Genomic DNA, 20,245 nt, shown 5'->3' with positions numbered 1-20,245 from the left:
TAAGAAAAGAAGGAGTTAAATAGAAAAGAGATTGGTATTTTATTGTTTTCTGTTGAGGTCCTCAATAAATGGTATCTGTAAATATACATAGATGGAGGCTAAAGTATTAACTTTATAACTGCCAAAAGCTGCTAGAGGACAGAACTAAGTATAGTCATGCGCCACTTAACAATGGGAATTTGTTTGAGAACTGTCATTAATTATATCATTTTCAGATGAAAGTCAAGAATGTATTTAAACAAAGTCATTCATTTCAGGTGCCTCTTGCAGTCAAGAGGTGTAGTATAGCAAGGTACACCTGTAATCCTAGTTACTTAGGAGACTGAGGCAGGAGGATCTCAAGTTCCTGCCAGCCTCACAACTTAGTGAGAACTTGTCTCAAATAATAACTAAAAAAGGGCAGGAAGTATGACTCAGTAATAGAGTACCCCTGGGTTCAATCCCCAGTACCACATGCACAGACACAAAAAAGATGTGCTTTAAACCCAAAATGTATGAGGCTTCTGCTGGTATAACACAACATACTGTTTTACGGTAAACTATTTAATAAATAGAAGGAGTATACTCAACTATAAAAAAGAGTATTGTAATACTGGTAGTCTAGTAGGTTTATTTACACTGACACCATCATCACAAATATGTGAATAATACATTACATTATAATGATGGCTATGATGTCACTAGCAGTAGGAATTTTTCAACTCCATTATAATCTTACAGGACTACCCTGATGTGTGCAGGCTGGAATTGATTGAAATGTTGTTATGTAGCCCATAACTAGTTTCAAAAGTATCTCAGACTAGCATCCTCATCTAGATAGTCTTGACTAGGACAGAGAAGAATTCGTGCTCCATACAAGCAGGCCAAATCCCTAGAGGCAAAAGGGTAGAGTTGAGTTAAACATCCCCCGTATATTTTCCCATGATGGACTAATCAAATGTGTCAACTACCTTAGGGATTATTAGTAATTTTTTTCACACAGGGAAATATCAAGAAAGGGGGAGAAACATTGTTCATCTAATGACCCATGGTATCCTATCTGTTCAGTAAAGATTAATTAAGCCCCCACCATTTATAAGATTCTGGGTACATGGTATGTACTGAAGAATTATACTGAGGATCACAGTGTAAGTGGTGGGCAACCTGAGGCCTACCTACTTTTACATTGATCCTTAGCCTAATTTCAGATCAAAAGACTAGAAAGCTTCCTTTTTAATTCCACTGTTCTTGCAACACAGATGTCAATATATTTGATACCAAAAGCAGTGATTATCATCTCATTGATTTCTTAGTATCAAGCATAAAAGTGCACATTTTTTACTTCCAAGGAACTCAGTAAATGCATTTCAGTATAGTTTTTTGAACCAATAAAGGCCTATAAACATTTTTTTCCTGTCTTCTGATTTTGTGTGCCTCTGCCTCAAATTAAATAGTTCATAACTTGAGGTATGTATTAAGTGCCAGCTGAAATTTCTGCCTGGTATGATCATTAAAGACATCATGATAGAGCTTTTTTTAACTGAATCTTAAATGTTAATTGTTTTTATATGATGACATATACGAAAGGTGAAATTTCATGATTTCTGCAACTTTCTTTTCTTTTTTTTAATGTCTTTATTTTATTTATTTATGTTTATGTGGTGCTGAGGATTGAACCTAGGGCCTTGCACGTTCTAGGCGAGCACTCTACCACTGAGCTATATATAACCCCAGCCCCTGCAACTTTCTTTTAAATGGCTCAATAAAAGGAAAGTTAGGCAAACAAATCTAACTGGAAAGGAGGGTCTAGGTATTTTACATTGTTTATATTGTTTGAAAAAAATAGAGTTGATGAGGTGGTACACACCTGCATAATAATAATGATAATTAGTTATATTAAAATAGTTTTTAAGGGCTGGGGATGTGGCTCAAGCGGTAGCGCACTTGCCTGGCATGGATCCTCAGCACCACATACAAAGATGTGGTGTCCGACGAAAACTAAAAAATAAATATTAAAATTCTCTCTCTCTCTCTCTCACTCTCTCTCTAAAAAAAAAATAGTTTTTAAAATACAAGATTTTAAAAATGGGTATAGCAGTGGTTTAATTATAATATATTGAATAAAATAGTTTTTACCTTCTAGATATAACAGCGAATTTTTAGAGTGCCTGCTATTTGTTGGGCACTATATTAGTGCTTTTGTATCTCATTTAATCTATAAAACAGGTGAGAGATCACACATGCACAAGACCATGTAGTTAAAATTGTGGAGGCAGAATTTGAATGAAGTTGAGATGTTAAAAAAGTTTTTGACTGGGGATTGATAACCCTTCAGTTACTAAATACATGGTTTTATTAAATATCTGTAATGTGCATGGCATTGTGCATAGTTCTCTAGGGAATACAAAAGACATGGTTACAAATTGCTGACAGTGTAATAAAGGAGTTATTACAAATACTATCCAGTACTATTGAACTTGTTAGTATTGTGCCTGGCCTTGTTCTATGTCTTATCTATAATATGGATATTTAATAAATGTTGTGGGAACTTAAAAGGGCTTGGAGTTATGTAAATGACATGCCTGTTTTCAGGTGTGTTACCTCCTGAGTTATTTGTAAGATTGCTTACAACCTAGTAGAGCAGTGTCTTACATTAGGCTGAATAGGATACAGAGAAGAGATGTGTGGCAGAAAATAATATGGAGGAATTAAAGTGAAGAGAGTTTTAAAAAATAATAGCAAGGACAGAAGAGCTAAGTTAATTTTCTTGAGGAAAGGAGGTAACAAGGGGAAAAAAAAGCAAAAATTTTACTTTTTGTATAATTGGGAGAATAGCATTACTGAAAAGAAACAAGGAGCCATTTGAGAAGCAGGGGATATATGATTGTGAGTTCATTTTGTGGAGACTTATAGAAAAGGCCGGCCCTTCATGCTTTTTCAACTTGCCCACATATTATTAAATGTCTGGAATTTAAAACCAAACAGAAAAATAAACAACAACAAAAAAGTTGGGCGTGATGGTCCACACCTGTAATCCCGTCAACTTGGGAGGCTAAAGCAGGAGGATCACAAGTTTGAGGCCAGCCTCAGAAACTTAGACAATGTGTCAGAGTAAAAATTTTTTAAAAGGCGAGGGGGTATGGCTCAGTGGTAGAGGATCTCTGGGTTCAAGCCCCTATACCAGAAAACAAAAACAAAGCAAATCAACAACAGGAAGAAAAACAACTTACGTCTGTATGGAATTTCTAGAGATGGAGCTCTGGAGCCATAACTTTCTCAAGTGCCTTAGGAAATGGGCAGTTACATTGTTTGGAGTGCAAATCGGTACAACTTCTGGAGAGCTATTTGGCAGTAGGAGTCAGTATTACAAATGAATGAAGTTGCCTGCACAGTAGTGCACACCTGTAATCCCAGCTGCTTGAGAGGCTGAGGCAGGAGGATTGCATATTCAGAGCCAGCCTCAGCAATTTAGCAAACCCCAAAAGCAACTTAGTGGAGACCCTATCTCTAAATAAAATATAACAAAAGGGCTGGGGATGTGGCTCAGCGGTAAAGTGCCCCTGGGTTCAATCCTTGGTACCAAAACAAACAAAACCCAAATGAATAAAACCTTTAATCTAGCAATTCCACTTCTAGGAATTTGTTCTACTGATAAAACTCACGTGTGTACAGGGTTGCAAACTGCAGCATTATTGATGATTGCTAAAGATTGGAAACTGGGGGCTGGGGATGTGGCTCAAGCGGTAGCGCGCTCGCCTGGCATGCGTGCGGCCCAGGTTCGATCCTCAGCACCACATACAAACAAAGATGTTGTGTCCGCCGAAAAACTAAAAAATAAATATTAAAAAAAATTCTCTCTCTCTCTCCCTCTCTCTCCCTCTCTCTTAAAAAAAAAAAAGATTGAAAACTGATTGCAAGTGTATCAGTTGGAAATTATTGAGATGCATTATGATCCATCCATACAATAGATACTATTCAGTTGTTAATGAGATAACTTAAATGTGCTGGTGATAGAATGATCTGTATAATATATTAAGTGGGATAAAAATGTCCTTTGTGCCCATAGTATATTTCTTGAAGTATAAACAAACAAACAAACAAACAAAAAAACTGGAATCAATTATTTCTCAGGAAGAGAAACCAGGGCACTGGGGTCAGACTACAGGGGAGACAACTTTTAGCTGTAGACCTTTTTGTTTGCCTTTTGAAAAGTACAGTGTTATCTGTTTTTTTTTTCCCAATATATTTTTTAGTTATCAATGGACCTTATTTTATTTATTTATATGTAGTACTGAGAATTGAACCCAGTGCCTCTCACATGCTAAGCAAGCACTCTACCAGTGAGCCATAACCCCAGCCCTAGTGCAGTCTATTTTATAAAAATAATTTTTAAAACTCTGATTGATACATACATATAAAGAGAAAGAATGAGAAAATCATCAAGGAAATTATTCAAAAAACAAAATTTAAGGTCCCATCTAAGACCTCATAATTTATTAAATCCCATAAATCAGAATCTGCGTTTAAGCTCCCTGGGTAATTCAGAAGGCCTTTTTGGAGTCAGAGAAACACGATTCTAAAATAACCACCCAGAGCAGTTTATTCACCCATCATGTGACTTACCATTCAGTATTCCAACCTCTGCTCTGTAAGTAATGTTATGTAATATCACGTTTGTCAAGGATGGACTATTCAAAAATTGAGGGCTTTTCCAGAGCACTATACACTCAGTACTCAGGTGCATATTATTTAATAGTTCTAAGAATAGCTCCCCTGAACCCCATTACTGGGGATTGAACCCAAGGCTACCTTACCATAGCTACATCTGCAGACCTTTTTATTTTATTTCTGAGACATGGTCTAAATTGTCGAATTGTTAGCTTCAAATTTGCAATCCTCCTATTAGCCTCCCAAATAGCTGGGATTATAGGCTTGTACCACCACTACTGCGCCTGACTCAGAGCAGCATTTTCCAAAGTGTGTACTAAACCAGGAACATATATTTTACAGGGCATTAATAATATGTGTAAAAGGGTTCTCTGGTCAAATCAGTTTGGGAAACATTGGGATAAATAAAAGTGAACAGTTTTCTTTATTGCAGGACTGTTCAGAGATTTGACCAAGGAATCCTTTTTTTTTCTAGGACTACCTCTCAGGTCTTTTGGTCGGTGGAACACACTTTGAGAAATGCCTGGTTTAGAGGAAAGAGCACCACTGGCTTTGGAATCCTTGGCAAGTTACCTAACTTCTCTGAATATTAATTTTCCTAACTTTAAACTGGGGATAATACTTGCCTTGGTGGTGGTGTGAAGAATAAATAAGAATATAAGAAAATTTTTAAATGCTTAAAACTTGATACCTCATGAGTATTCAGTTGATAGTTATTAATATTATGTAGGTTACTTGCTTCATTTTCTTGCCTTTATTTGCATAGTTCATTTCACTATTCCTTACTAGTCTCACCAGAAAGTGAGGGAAAGACAAGGCCAAATAATTTATTTTTATAAAATGTTGATAACTTTATTAAAAGGTTTGATATTTGGAATAAAAATACTAATTAATGTGGAAATCATTAGCATCATTTTTCTCTTATCTCTGATAGATGAATATTGATACCAGAATAAACTTCCCATTCATATCTGCTGAATTTTTATTAACCAAAAGCAAGACAACAAAGATATAAAACTTTCACCATATGTGGTATGTTATCAAAATTTTATTTTTCCTTTTTTCTAGTCAATAAATTGATTGCACAAGAAGGACCTTCCTTTCTACAAATGAGAATAAAACATTTGTTGAAATCTAACTGCATCCCCCAGGCTACTGCTTTATCAAAACTATGTGCAGAATCTAAAGAGATTTCACATGTGTCATCTTTTCAGCAAGCTTATATCACATGTTTATGTTCCATGCTCCCTAATGAAGAAGCTATTAAGGAGGTAAGTAAATTAAATAACTGTTATTATTATTATTTGTAGAGATGATGTATGGTTACTCTTTCCCATCAGAATGAAAACCAAGATTATTTATTTTTAGTGTACTGCAAAGTATTGCTTTAACTGTGTTTGTAACTGTTTTAACAGATTGAATGTATAGCAATACTTTATAGGTGGATTTGAAAGTAGGTAATTAAATAATACACAAATGATGTTTATCTTTAGATGAGGGTTTTCTGTGAAATCTTTAAATATGAAAGTTTTTTCTTAATTTTGTTGTTTTGAGAAATGCAGAAATTGTTAATAGTAGTGTCAAGAGATAAACTAAAAAGACTGGGAGCTTAGTTACTTTATGCATTTAACTCTGTAAAATGTAGGACTCCTAGACTCCCTGAAAAAAAAAATGTATATCTTTTGTTTGTTTTGTGGGATATTGAGGATTGAACTTGGCACTTGACCACTGAGCCATATCCCTAGCCCTGTTTTATATTTTATGTAGAGACAGGGTCTCACTTAGTTGCTTAATGCCTCACTTTTGTGAGACTGGCTTTGAACCCATGTCCATGAATATATTGAGCAACATTTGAGTGGCCAAATTAGATACCATGGAAAATAATTATGTGGCTGAGTTGTTTTAAACTATTTTTTGCAGTCACATTATACCTATCATTTTCCTTAGAAAACTTGGGATTAGTTTTCTCTTTCAGTTTTTGATTCTACAGAAAAAATAAGACCGCTTCATCTTTATTTCATTATCTACCTTTAATTTTCTCACCTACCATTCAGATCTGACCCATGAATTTCACTTATTTCTACTCTGAAGTTTCTTACTAAATGTAGGAATCCCAAAGATTTTTTTATATAATAATATTTATTAACATTTTGTAATTTTACCTGTAAATATTTTATTCTCTTTCTACCTCATTCACTTTAATGTATAGACTCCACTTGGATCTGTTGATCCTAACACATTTTCATTCAGCCTCAATCTCATGTACTCATAATCATCACTTAATGGTGTATACATTCTCAATTCCTCTATTGATCCTTCATTATACTTGTTTGACTATTGGTATCCTGGTAATCCTAAATCTCCATTTTTATGACCAAATTTAGATGGAAAAAAACTTGCCAGCAAATTTTACTTTAATTGTGTGTGAGTGATGCCCACCTGCAGTTCCAGCAACTAAGGAGGCTGTAGCAGGAGGATTGCAAGATTAATGGCAGCATCAGCAACTTAGCAAGACTTGAATGTCTCAAAATAATAATTAAAAAAAAAAAAAAGGTCTAGGGATATAGTTCAGTGTGTAAAGCACCCTGTGTATATCCAAAAAATAAAATAATGCCCTCTATCCCTGATCTACCTTATTTTCAATATCTGCTATCATTACTATAAATATATACTAACCCATCTAAAATGGCTTTTCTGTGTCACCTTATCTAGCTGTATTTTCTTTCCAGCACATATTAGTTCCATGAAACATATTTGCTTTTCTATGTCCATCCCCTTTCCCCCACCCCGCAATGAAAAATCCATATGGAAAGAGAAATGGGTTGGTCACTGTTATATCCCTACATTCTAAAGGAATATTTAGCTGCACAGGCCCTCAGTACTTACTTGTTAAATGAATGAATGACAATTACAGCTCCACACCTTACTCTTTTGTTAATAATATTTTGAGTTTTCATTATATGAGTTATGACCAGAATGTCAAGCTGAAACATTCCAGTCATGCTTTGTAAGTTTTTAAATTTTGCTTGAATGTCTTTTTGAATTCTAAAGTGATGCATATTTTTCTTAAGTGTATTTCATCTTAAAATATAATATTTAATGCTCTCTGTGCATTTATAAAAACATAGACCAAGATGAAGCTAGACTAACGGATTTCTGTAGAGATTGGTTGCATCATAGATCTGTAGTTATTTTAAATGGCTAAAATCCTCTATAGCACAGGTCTTACCTCATCAGTATGAGAAGCTTTTGTCAACTCATTGTTGAAATTTAAGGTACTTCCCAGTGGCCAAAATAGTGACTCCAAGAATTTGTGATTCCATCTTGGCTCTTAGTAGCCTTTGCATTTCTATTAACTACATTATTATTGTTGTTGTTGTTGTTATTTAGTTGTAGATAGACAGTTCTCTCGTCCCTCCCTCCCTGCCTTCCTTCCTATAGTCCCAGCCTTTTACCTTATTTTTTTTTTAAGTGTTTACAAACTTTTTATTGGAACATCCATGTGGGAAACAGTTTAGCCTAGACATTGAAATTTGGTAGTCACTTGAATCTGAGAGGATTATCTAAGCAGATAATATGTGGATAGAGTTGTTGGATAGACCAAGAATGTTGGTCATCTTTGTTTTGGAATATGGCCTTGAGAGAAGTGCCAGATACAGAACACAGAGATCAAATAGCCAGCTGGTAGCTGTGAAATGGGCAACAGCATGTAGTTGCTGCAAATGAGGTTGAAGCTGTGACCCCATGGCATCAATTATGCATGTTCTAATTTGTTGGACTGTGGTCAAAAAGAAGGATAGAATGCTTAATAATGCCTGCCTTCCCAGACTTCTCACTTCAAGAATTATTACAGAATGACTCTGGAGGCTGAGGCAGGAGAATTGCAAATTCTAGGACAGTCTTGGCAGCTTAGTAAGATCCTGTCTCAAAATAAATTTTTTTTTTAAAGAGAGAATTTTTTAATATTGATTTGTTTTTTTTAGTTTTCAGTGGACACAACATCTTTATTTTATTTTTTTTAATGTGCTGAGGATCGAACCCAGAGCCTCGCGCATGCCAGGCGAGTGCGTTACCACTTGAGCCACATCCTCAGCCCAAAATAAAAATTCTTCAGAAACTAGGGGTGTATAGTTCAGTGACAAGTTCCCCTGGGTTCAATTTCCAGTACTACTGGAAAAAAAAAAGAAAGAAAGAAAAGAAGAACAACAACTATTACAGAAAACATTTATTGGGAACTTGTCTATTCTAAGCTCTATGCTATATGCCTTTAGTGTGTTGGCATATAATCCTTATAATAATCCTGTGAATTTTATAATAATTAACAGAGTTCAAAGAGATTATATAACTGGCCCAAAGTTATATAGCCACTAAGTGGAGAGCCCACGGTTTAAACCTTTCTTGGTCTGCCTCTGCTTCTCTTGTGTACGTATTAATTTCATACTCACACATGTCATATGTACTGTCCAGCTCTTCAGCATGGCCAACCTTCTTTTATAGATCTGGTTCTTCCTGATTACCAGTTCTTAGAGTGGGTTTTTTGCTCAGGAGAGTTTTTTCTCTTGCTTGCCCAGAGGAGAAACAAACAGTCATACTTATTTTTAAATCAGAAGAGATGAGGTTGGCTGTAGAGTTCTGAAAATTCTGGGTGACTGATTACTGGACTGAATTGATTGGGGAGCATAGTTTTTTTTAAGAAGGTATCTGGAGAAGCAAAAGCAACAGTTGGAAAACATAGACTTGAATCCTGACATTATCATTTACAAACCATTCAACGTTGGGCAGCTAGCTTTCAGGTTCTGTTAAGTAGTCAAAATAATAGTAACTATCTCACAGTGTGGCTAGATATTTCAAAAGGGATAAAATCAAAAGGATCTAACATTGTTCTTAGAATATCATAGAGTGCAAGAAGAATAATTCTTCCCCCCCTCCCCGTTTCTTTTTTCTTGGTACTAGAAAAGTACCACTGAACTCCATCCCCAGCACTTTTTTATTTTTTATTTTGAGACAATCTTGCTAAGTTGCTGAGGCTGGCCCTGAACATGTGATCCTTCTGCCTAAGCCTCCTGAGTTGCTAAAATTACAGAAGAGTTCTTTAGGCCTAGGGTACAGAACTGGGGAGAAATAATCCAGGAGAATTAATCACAGATGAGCTGTAGATTTGAACAGAGAAATAGTGTGTTATATACAGAGATAGTTTTATCTCTTAATCTGTATTTAAAGCCTATTTTTTTCCTAGCATTATATTAGGCATTGACAAATACAGAACAGTAGGAATGGCCTGTTCATATGATTCTGCCCTTTAGAGATAGAAGGTCGCCATATAGATTAAGGTACATACAGCTTTATAGAAAAATTGATGTTTAAGTTGTACTTTGAAATGATGGTGGGATTTGGATAGATAGAAGGGTTTAGGAATAACTGACTATAGTAGTAAAGGCACAGAAATTAATGTATACTTTGTAGGGACTCACTAAAGAATACCTTGCCTAAGGCAGAAGAGTATATGTTAAGGTTTTGAGAGACATAAGACTGTTGGATGGGGAAAATGAGGGCCTCAGAAACTATAGTGTATTAGAGTTTAGATTTTTTAAAAAAATCATTTTTGTAATTGTAATTGGACAGCTTGCCTTTATTTTATTTATTTATTTTTGTATGCTGTGGTAAGGATTGAACCAGTGCTTCACATGTTCTAGGCAAGTGCTCTGCCTGCCACTGAGCCCCAGCCCCAGCCCCTAGAGTTTAGATTTGATGCTGTAAAAATTAGGGAGGCTTTGAGGTAGGAAGCTAAAGTCACATCAGTGACTAAAGTGACATTTTAGGAAAATCAGACAGAAGGAGTTATATTAGGTTTAGTGTAAGAGGTTGGAGTTAACAAGAGGGAGAAAGTGTAGGATTTGCTGATAGGGCATAAATACAGGATGATGTACAAAAATGACTTCAAGTGGTTCATAAGACTTTTGAGACTGGGAGAACAGTGGTGCTCTCCTATTAACAAGAATGGCAAAGAAGGGGTGGAGGTGACAGTGGGAAGCATAGGAAGATAATTAGCTTGTTTTTATACATGATCTTTTCTGGTTTATTAATATCACAGAAATAGGATTTTTTCTTAAATTACTTAATTAACTCCTTTCAACAAATGTGTTGAGTTTGCAAGAACTGTGCTACAGGAAGTGTGGTTTTATGCTACTCTACATAGACCACATGCATACACTGTGGTCTGTCAGCCAAAATTCACCCAGCTATAATCATGTATTGCTTAATGATGGGGGTGTATTCTGAGTAGTGCATCATTAGGCACTTCATGATTGTACCAATATTGTAATGTATTTACACATACATAAATGGTATAACCTAGTACATATCTGGGTTATATGGTATATACTGTCAAAGAGTTTTCTTGGCATTCAGTTATGCCAATTTGTTTATTGGCTGTGATTGTTTTTGTACTACAGTGACAGAGTAGTTGTAGCAGAAATTGTGTGGCAAAGGCCGAAAATATTTTGTTTCTGCCCTTTTAAAAAATATTTGCCAACCCTTGCTCTAGCATATTTTGCTGAACCCAGTACTACAAGCCTGTAATCCCAGCTACTTGGGAGGATCACAAATTCGAAGCCAGCCTAGGAAGCTGTCTCAAATAAAATAGAAAGGCTGAGGATGTAGCTCAATGGTAGAGCACCCCTGGGTAATTCCCAGTGCCACAAAAAATTAGAACATATTTTTCAGTCTGCTAACAACCATTAAATTATCAGTTAGTCCTCCATGTTCTACAAATGACAGAACTGAGGCCAAGATAGTAATGTCCCCAAGGCCCTACATGCATTAAGCTAATTATCAAGTCCAAGGCCAGGCTAGAATGCAGGGCGCACTTGGACCTGGATCTTCCACTTTACCACTTATTTCCATTTGGTGGGCACTGAAAGCATCCATGAATTAGGGGTGCATTTCCATCATTGAGTTTTTGTTTGTTTGTTTTTTGGGCTTTTTTGGGTGGTAGTACTAGAGATTATACCTGGGGCCTTACACATGGTAGGCAAGCACTGTACTACTGAGGTATACCCCCCCAACCTTAGAACTGATTTGATAGGGAACATCTTGGTGGTATGTCATTCCATTCATTTTTATGTATAGGTATAGATGTGATTTAAAATATTTTTATAATTTGGATTAATTTTTTAAATATATCAATGTAAAAACATTTAGCACATATAAATTTCCCTTCATTCTCGTTGGAGATTGAACTCAGGGCCTTGCCTATCCTAGGTGATTTTTTATTACTTAGCCACAACCCCAACCCCATAAAATTATTTTAAAGGAAATAATGGTATCAACATTAATTAGTCTCTTATTTAGTGATGTTTTCTTTTGTAATGATAAGTGAATTAAAGAGAATCTCTAGATTGCTTTGGAAATGTACTAATGAATCCTTAGATGTTCATGAATTGAAGATTAAAATTAGCATATGTTCTAAGGCAACAGTTACACATTAGCCATCTACTTGGGTTCAGTTAAGGGCTGGGGCTGGAGCTTAGGGGTAGCACACTTGCCTGGCATGTGTGAGGCACTGGATTTAATTCTCAGTACTGCATACAAATAAATAAAGGTCTATCAACAACTAAAAAATATTTTTAAAAAAAAAGAAGAAAAAGAAGAGTTAAATTAACTTAAGGAACAGCTGGGAATAAAGATACTTAGTATGTTGGCACCTGTGGGTATCCCAGTAGTGGGTGTGTGTAATAAGAAACTTCTGCTGGGGACAGTTTTGCTAGACACATGCAATTAAGATTAATTGACTGGGGGCTGGGGTTGTGGCTCAGTGGTAGAGCGCTCACCTAGCACATGCGAGGTGCTGGGTTTAATTCTCAGCACCATATAAAAATAAATTTTAAAAGGTATTATGTCCAACTAGGACTAAAAAGAGATTAATTGACTGGGTCTAATGAAAACCAAAATTCTGACCTTGGTGTGTAAAGAGTTGGGCTTTTCAGAAATTGGGTAGGTCTAGAAGGCAGAAGATTACCAGGGATTCTAGATTACCAGAGTTCTAGGTTGTCTTACTTCATTTACATAGAATCAAAAGAGATGACATTACTATCTTTTTTCATATGAAAGGATTTTAGTAAAAGTTACAGTCTTGACAATGGCCAAGTAGATGTTTCCTATGTGTTTTCATTACTGAAAAGGGAAATTTTGCAAAAATCAAGCTTTCCATATATTAAAGAATAGATACTCTTTTAAACACAAATTCCTCTATTATTTTAAAGATCCAAGAAATCTGTCATCAGAGTTCTTGGTGCACAGTAGGAGTCCATTTCATCCTTGATCCCTGAATGAACTGTATCTTCAGTGTCTGATGTGGTTGATAGGCACAATAGCAGAGATATTTCTTCTCTTGTTGGGGAAAGGAAAAGACAAACAGGATCTAATTTACTCACCAGTGTAACACAGGTGGGAATTGACACAGTCACTAGGTATAAATGATAAACAGCAAATACATTTAAACAGGACCTTGAGGGAATTCAGTTTGGGAGTAGAAGTAAACACGAGCATAGAAATTTCAGATGTAGCTTAAATAAGAATCAAGTAAAAGGAATCCTGAATAAAAAGTTGTTACAAAATGTGTAAATTTAAAAATCACACTTTTTATATTTATTTATTTAGTTAGTTGTAGTTGGGCACAATACCTTTATTTTATTTATTTTTATGTGGTGCTAAGGATCAAACCACCCGCCTCGCATGCTAGGCAAGCGCTCTACCACTGAGCCACAACCCCAGTCCTTTAAAATCACAATCTTAATGTTTTAACTTTATCCTTTTCATAGGGGGGGAATGAGATGAACACTACAAAATACACTAATGGTTAAAAAGGCTGTATGAAGACATTAAGCAGTTACCTATTTAAATATTTAAATTCCTAAAACAATTATTTTTTATGGGCTGGGGATGTGGCTCAAGAGGTAGCGCTCGCCTGGTATTTTTTAAATATATATAATTTTTTTAGTTGTAGATAGACTCAACACCTTTATTTTTATTTATTTGTTTTTATGTAGTGCTGAGGATCAAACCCAGTGACTTAACATGTGTTAGGCAAGCGCTTTACCACTGAGCCCCAGCTCCAGAGTTATTAAATAGCACTGGAAAGTTATTAAATCTTCCCAGGAGTTAGTATGCATTTGGATTTCACTTCTGGTCTCACTTGTATGGGTTATGTGTGAGTGTTTTGATTGATGTGTGGTGACACTGGCAGGGTCACTATGGAGGGTCAAGTAGACACCTCATTTTCAAAAATCCTGTAGAACATTTCAGGCTTCTCTCAGATATTGACAACCATTAGGTTTAAATAGAAGTATTGATAACTTTTTTTTTTTCCTCCTCCTTCCCTTCTTCCCTGGAGTCTTGACATGTTACCTAAGCTGGTTTAGAACTCCTGGGCTCAGACAATCCTCCTGCCACAACCTTCCAAACAGCTGAGACTGCACATGTGTGCCACTTCACACCCTATCAATCTAACAGATGATTTTTCCCTAAACGTAGGCCCAAGGTTACTTGAAATACATGCTTGCTAACTGTATAACTCCCACCTTTCTCCTAATGAAGTATGCAGTCAGAGGAATTTTATTATATGGAAAACTTAAAACTACTTTCATTCCTTTTTTTTTAAAAAAAAAAAAGCATCAACTAACTTCAGTTTTTAAAAATCTATAAGAACAAATTATTTGCAATGTACCTCAGAACTGATCGGGAACATACTGCATTGAAAACCTCTGTTTTAGAGAAAGGTAAATGATAAAATATTCCATTAATGGCACTGCCAGAGTACTAGTTTACATCAGTAGCCTAAGCAAGAAAATAACTTGGGAAGATAAATACGCTGTCTCTATCCACCTTCTCTTAGGCCTGATATATTATTGCCTGATTATTATGAAAGCCTTCTAACTATGTCTATTCCCACCCTCTTCATTTTCTGTAGTAGTCAAGGTGATCTTTTTTTTCTTTTTTAAGATAAAATTAGACTATGTTATTTTGAGATAATTCTAGATTCTCATGTAATTATAAGAAATAATAGAGAAATGCCTTCCATTTGTTAAGTATATATTCATTGGAGAACTCAGGGGATAGAAAGATGAACAAGATACAGGGGAAGGAATAGTAGACAGTGTTCATACACTGTGAGACTTAGGCAGAGGTCTGCCTGGAAATTAAGAGTTCTGGGTCGTCGGCATTTGAAGCCAGAGAGTAAATGAAATTAGCCTTGTAAGAACTTTGGAAATTAAAGGCTTACAATAACCTAAAGAGATTTTTCTCTCAAAAAGCAAACAAATCTCAGAAGAGTAAGCTTGATGGTTCTTTTACTTGCCCTACTTTCTATCTCCCTTTCCCTAGATCCACAGTAGCCTTGAAAATAAATGGTTTCACAACCACAGTAGGTGTAAAAACCAGCAACCTAGCAGCTACCTAAAGAGTCATTTTGGTTTGGAGTTCTCCAAAAGCCCGTGTCCAGAGAATTGTCACTGTTTGAGCTATCTGATAGCTTGCTGGAAAGCTCCATTCTCAGGACTTGCCTGTATTTGATTCAGAGCTCACTCTCCTCAGGGCTTTTGTCAAAAAGCAATCAGTGGTAATTGTTTAATGTGATAGTTGTCCGAGGAGGCATCACTAGTTGTGCTAAGAGGAGACTGGCAAAAAAAAAAAATAGAAGGAAAAACTGGAATACAAGATGTTCATAGGTTACTTACCTATGATATTTTAGAAGCTATAGAAGGCAATATGCATGTATAGGGTTAGGTGCCTGCCAAGGAATAGCCTGGGAAAGTCCAAATCTCTCACCTGTGGTTTCTTGAGGCTCTGCATAGGAAATCAAGGCAAGGAAAAGTTGTAAATTGCCTGAAATATTGAAAGCATGCCCCACCACACACACATAGACATTTAGTAAAAGCAAAGAGACGTTAGGTTTTTGTTGTTATAATCAAAATACTTGATGAAAACAACTGAGAGGAGGAAAAGTTTATTTTGGTTTAGTTTCAGAAACTAAAGATTGGCTGACTCCGTTGTCTCGGGTCAAGGCAAAGCAGAATATCATGGAAGAAGGGTGTAGAGGAAGAGTGCTGCTCCACTCATGGCACCAGGAAGGAGAGAGGGGGAGCTAAAGATGCCACCTGTCTAGTTATCACCCAATTCATTCAAACTGTAAACTGATTAGGATACATCTCTCATAATCTAATCATTTCACCTCTGAATATTCCTGAATTAACACAGGACCTTTGGGGGACATCTCATACCCAAACTATAACTCTTGTTCAAAACATTTAAGAAAATTTCCATTGAATGCATAGCTGACCATTAGGCTAATCAAGCAGTGACTATAAGTGAACACAAGAGACAAAGAATTCAGACTTTACAAAATTATTCCAGAAAAGTCACTAAACTACCAAACTCTAGGAGGTGGGGGTTTTTGGTTTACAGAGTTTTCACAATATGAGATATCTATTTATTTATCATACAAAGAAATATGATAAACTGATACATAGGGTAAAAAGCAGCCAATAGCATGGTGGCACGTGCCAATAATTCCAGCTCTTGGGGAGACTGAGGCAAAAGAAGCAAGCTCAAGCCCGGCCAACTTAATGAGACTTGACTCAAAATTTAAAAATTAAAAAAAAAAAAAAAAGGACTGGGGATATAGCTCAAATGGTAGAACACCCCTAGATTCAATTCCCAATACTACAACAAAAAAAGTAGCTAATAGAAACTATTTCTGATTAAGCCCAGATGGGAGACTTAACTAGGCAAAGATTTAAAGTAAGCTGTTAAAAATTCAGTCAGTTCTTATTATTCATGGCAGCTATGATCTACTGTTGTTGCAGATATTAAATTATCAAAAACTGCTCCTTAGGGGAAATACAGGGTTACGTTCCCATGAGTTTAGATCACAACATTTCCATCAACCATTTAACACATACCTGTCTTTATGTGTGTTTCTGCTTAAAGTTGCCTTATGTAGTACAGGTTGTTGCTTTGTTAGCATTGAACTCCTGGACAGCAGTATTATAATTCATGCCTGAATGAAGCTTACCTAACACATGTATTTTCTGCTAAAAGCACATAATTATCTTTTTGCTCTTAAGAATATTAAATGGAATTTCATCATTTCATTTGGGGTCATTTTTAAAGAGACTAGCACAAAAATGAGAAAAATCTGACTCTAAATAGAATGCAGAATCATTTACAGAATGACAGCTGAAATAGGAAAGGAAAATATCACATAGTGTCCTCAGCTGATAATATGCACATCAGCTAACTCAGATTTTCTTGCCAGTTAATGAAAGACCACATAGATAGTATTGATATTTGGGGTTACAAATAAATTTCAGCAAGTAGGCTAATTCACAGATAAGGAATCTGCAAATAGTACAGAACAACTATATATTCAAAGAATTAAAGAACTATGTTTAAGGAATTAAAGGAAAGGGGTTGGGGATATAGCTTAATGGTATAGTGTTTGCCCAACATGTGTGAGGCACTGAATTCAATCCCTAGTATGACACCCCCAAGAAAAAAAATTAAAAGTATGAGAACAATGTTTCAGTAAATAGTGAATATCAGTAGAGATGGAAATTATAAAAATAACCCAATATAAATTCTGGAGTAGAAAATTTTAATAACTGAAGTTAATTCATTAAAACACCATTCAGATTTGAATTTATAGAAGAAAAAAAATCTATGAACTTGGTGAAAAAAGTTCAGTTGAACTTTTGTAGGCTGAGGAATAATAGAACTCTAAAATATATGAAATAACAAAATTGAAGGGGAAAATAGACAATATGGTAGTTGGAGACTATACCATTTTCAAAAGCGGAAAGCAACTAGTAAATGGAAGACTTGAATGATATAAACCAACACAGAACAGATATCTATAGAATATGCTACCCAACAGTACCTACATATACATTATTCCCAAATGCACATAAAGTATTCTCCAGGATAAGGATATATGTTAGACCATAAAACAAGATTGCAATCATTCATAGTAAGTTATCTGATCATAATAGAATGAAATTGGAAATCACATGCACAAGGTTCTGGGTTCAACCCCCCAGCACGCAACCCCTCCCCACCACCAAAGTGTTAAGACTTATACAATTTTTAAAACTTTTTTAAAAGAATTTTTTTTAGTTGTTGATTGACGTTTATTTATTTACTTATCTTATATGTGGTGCTGAGAATTGGACCCAGTGCCTCACACATGCTAGGCAAGCATTCTTCCAACTGAGCCACAACCTCATCCCTTAAAACACTGTTGAAAGAAATTAGTCTAAATGGATGTGATAGTATAGCTCAGTGTTAGGGCACTTGCCTGAAATGCATGAGGCTCAGAATTCAAACTCTGGCACTGCCTTAACAACAAAATTATCTAAACAACAGCATCCATGTTCATGGATCAGAAAATTTTATTTTCTTAAGATGGTATAGTACTCCCCAAATTGAATAGTACAATGCTACTCATATCAAAATCTCATCTTTTTTTGTAGAAATTGACAAACTAATCCTATTTATACAATATTCAACATAATAGCTCTAACATATAAATCCTAAGACTAGGAATCATATTTAAGAATAACTACTGTATCTTGTCTAAGTACATAGATAACTCACTGAAATTCTCAGAAATTTGTCAGTGACCTTGATTTTTAATTTAGTTGAACTGAGAAGTGTTTTGTAGCATGTGTTTGGTTTGTAGTGCAAACTGTTTATTAGAAAAGGTTGGGGTCAAGTAATATAACCATTTCGTTATTTTGTTTTTATCTCTTAGATTTTTCATTATCAGAAATAGTTTTGTATTCTGTGCCAAGTGCCAAGTGAAAAGTAATATTAAGTGCTACTAATAGAACATTTGTACTTCAAGTTTGCTGGGACATATGTAACATTTGGAGAAAATTGAAGTTACGTTTAATTTAAGAAGTTGGTTGAGATAAACTTTGCTTGATTAGGGCTGTGCCTATAGTAGACTCGGAAGGCACTGAGATAATAGAAAAACAAAAGTGTTTCTACTCCTGGCAACTGCCTAGATTTGATGCTCCAGCACTACTGCTGGGTTGTCCTTAGCTATACTGAAATAATTTTATTTCTACTCTTTAATTCTTTTTGAAGTTTTTCTTGTTTTATTGGGATTGAGATTGAACTCAGGGATGCTTTCCACTGAGCTACATCCCCAGCCCTTCTTATTTTTTATTGTCTCACTAAGTTGCAAGGCTGGGCTCAAACTTGCCATCGTCTTATATCAGCCTCCCAGGTAACTGGGATTACAAGCCTGAATGACTGAGCCTGGCTTTGGTTTTTATTTTTGATGTCACTTCAACAAGAAAGTGCTTTTGGATCCCCCAAATTTGCATTAGGTTCTTCTTACCAAAGATATTTTTTTAAATATTCTATATTCCCCTGTTGTAGCTTTTAATATACTTTATAATTCTTAGTAATTGATTCCTTATTAATTCTTTCTGACTAGACTGGAATATCCATGAGGGCAAAAATCAATTTGGCTTATATCCTCAGTACTTAGCACTGTGTGAGTATTAGTGAATAGCTGCTTTCCCAGGCAACTACATTTTTAACAGAGATTTTTTTTTCCTTACAGCATTTTATGTACTGAAGATTTTAAATATTATGTGTAGGGCTATGCTATACATAATATTATGGTCTATTTGGAGGGCCAAAGTAAGAACACATAAATAGTAAAGGGCAAAAGCCAGTCAGTATGAGTCAGAAGGTTAAATGTTGACAAGATGCTATGAATTCAGAGCAGAGCAAGCAAATACTGGATACTAGAATAGTCTGTGAAAGAATATTTCATAAGGGAAAGAGTTTTCAAGTGTACCTTGAAGAATTGAGAAGAATTAAGGCCTATGGTACACTAGTTATTAGGCAGTTTTCTTCTGTAGATTATTTGTAATAAATGGAGATAGTAGAAATAAGTATGCCCTTTAAACTACTAACTCAAATTCTTCATATCATTTCCTTTTCCCCCCATTACATTAGGTTAATGAAATTTTACTTGAAATGCACCATTTTAAACTTCAAACACTTCCTTATAGAAGTGAGAGTAGTTTTTAATTTTGTTTACTGTTATTTCTGATTCTTTGCCATAATTGACTTGAAACAAGAAGTAGTCTCTTCTGGGTTCTCCCTCCACCCAAGTAGAAATAGTATTGCCTGCCTCCACAATCTTATAGATTCTTGGGTTTAGAGTCAACAAAAAATGAGATAATACAATAAAAAGGATAAAAATGTTCTAGAGGGCTGGGGATGTGGCTCAAGCGGTAGCATGCTTGCCAGGTGTGCATGTGACCCGGGTTCGATCCTCAGCACCACATACAAATAAAGATGTTGTGTCCGCCGAAAACTAAAAAATAAATATTAAAAAGAAAATGTTCTAGAAATAAAAGTTGGATATTAGTTCCATTCTGATTTGTAAATCTGGTATAGAGAGTTTATCCTGCCATTTCTAAACTTAATTGCTTTGAGTTTTAGGATTGCTTTTCTATTCTTTCTTTTTTTTTTTTTTTTGGTACTGGGGCATCCAACCCCTGAGCCTCATCCCCAGCCC

General features: G+C 35.5%; 1 protein-coding gene across 2 annotated transcripts in view; it reads left to right on the top strand.

Annotated features, from left to right (window-relative positions):
• Rlf (RLF zinc finger) overlaps positions 1–20,245 on the top strand; it is a 72,410-nt gene that overhangs the window by 33,155 nt on the left and 19,010 nt on the right. The window contains exons 4-5 of one of the 2 annotated variants that reach the window (XM_048815672.1): positions 5,123–5,211; positions 5,716–5,918. In XM_048815672.1, coding sequence (XP_048671629.1) covers positions 5,757–5,918 — 162 coding nt within the window. In that variant the 5' untranslated portion in view covers positions 5,123–5,211; positions 5,716–5,756. The remainder of the gene's footprint in view (positions 1–5,122; positions 5,212–5,715; positions 5,919–20,245) is intronic. The other variant, XM_015485206.2, reaches the window with a different exon arrangement.

Source organism: Marmota marmota, unplaced genomic scaffold, assembly GCF_001458135.2.
Source record: "Marmota marmota marmota unplaced genomic scaffold, marMar, whole genome shotgun sequence".
NCBI lineage: Eukaryota > Metazoa > Chordata > Mammalia > Rodentia > Sciuridae > Marmota > Marmota marmota.
This window is presented reverse-complemented; position numbering and strand designations above follow the sequence as displayed.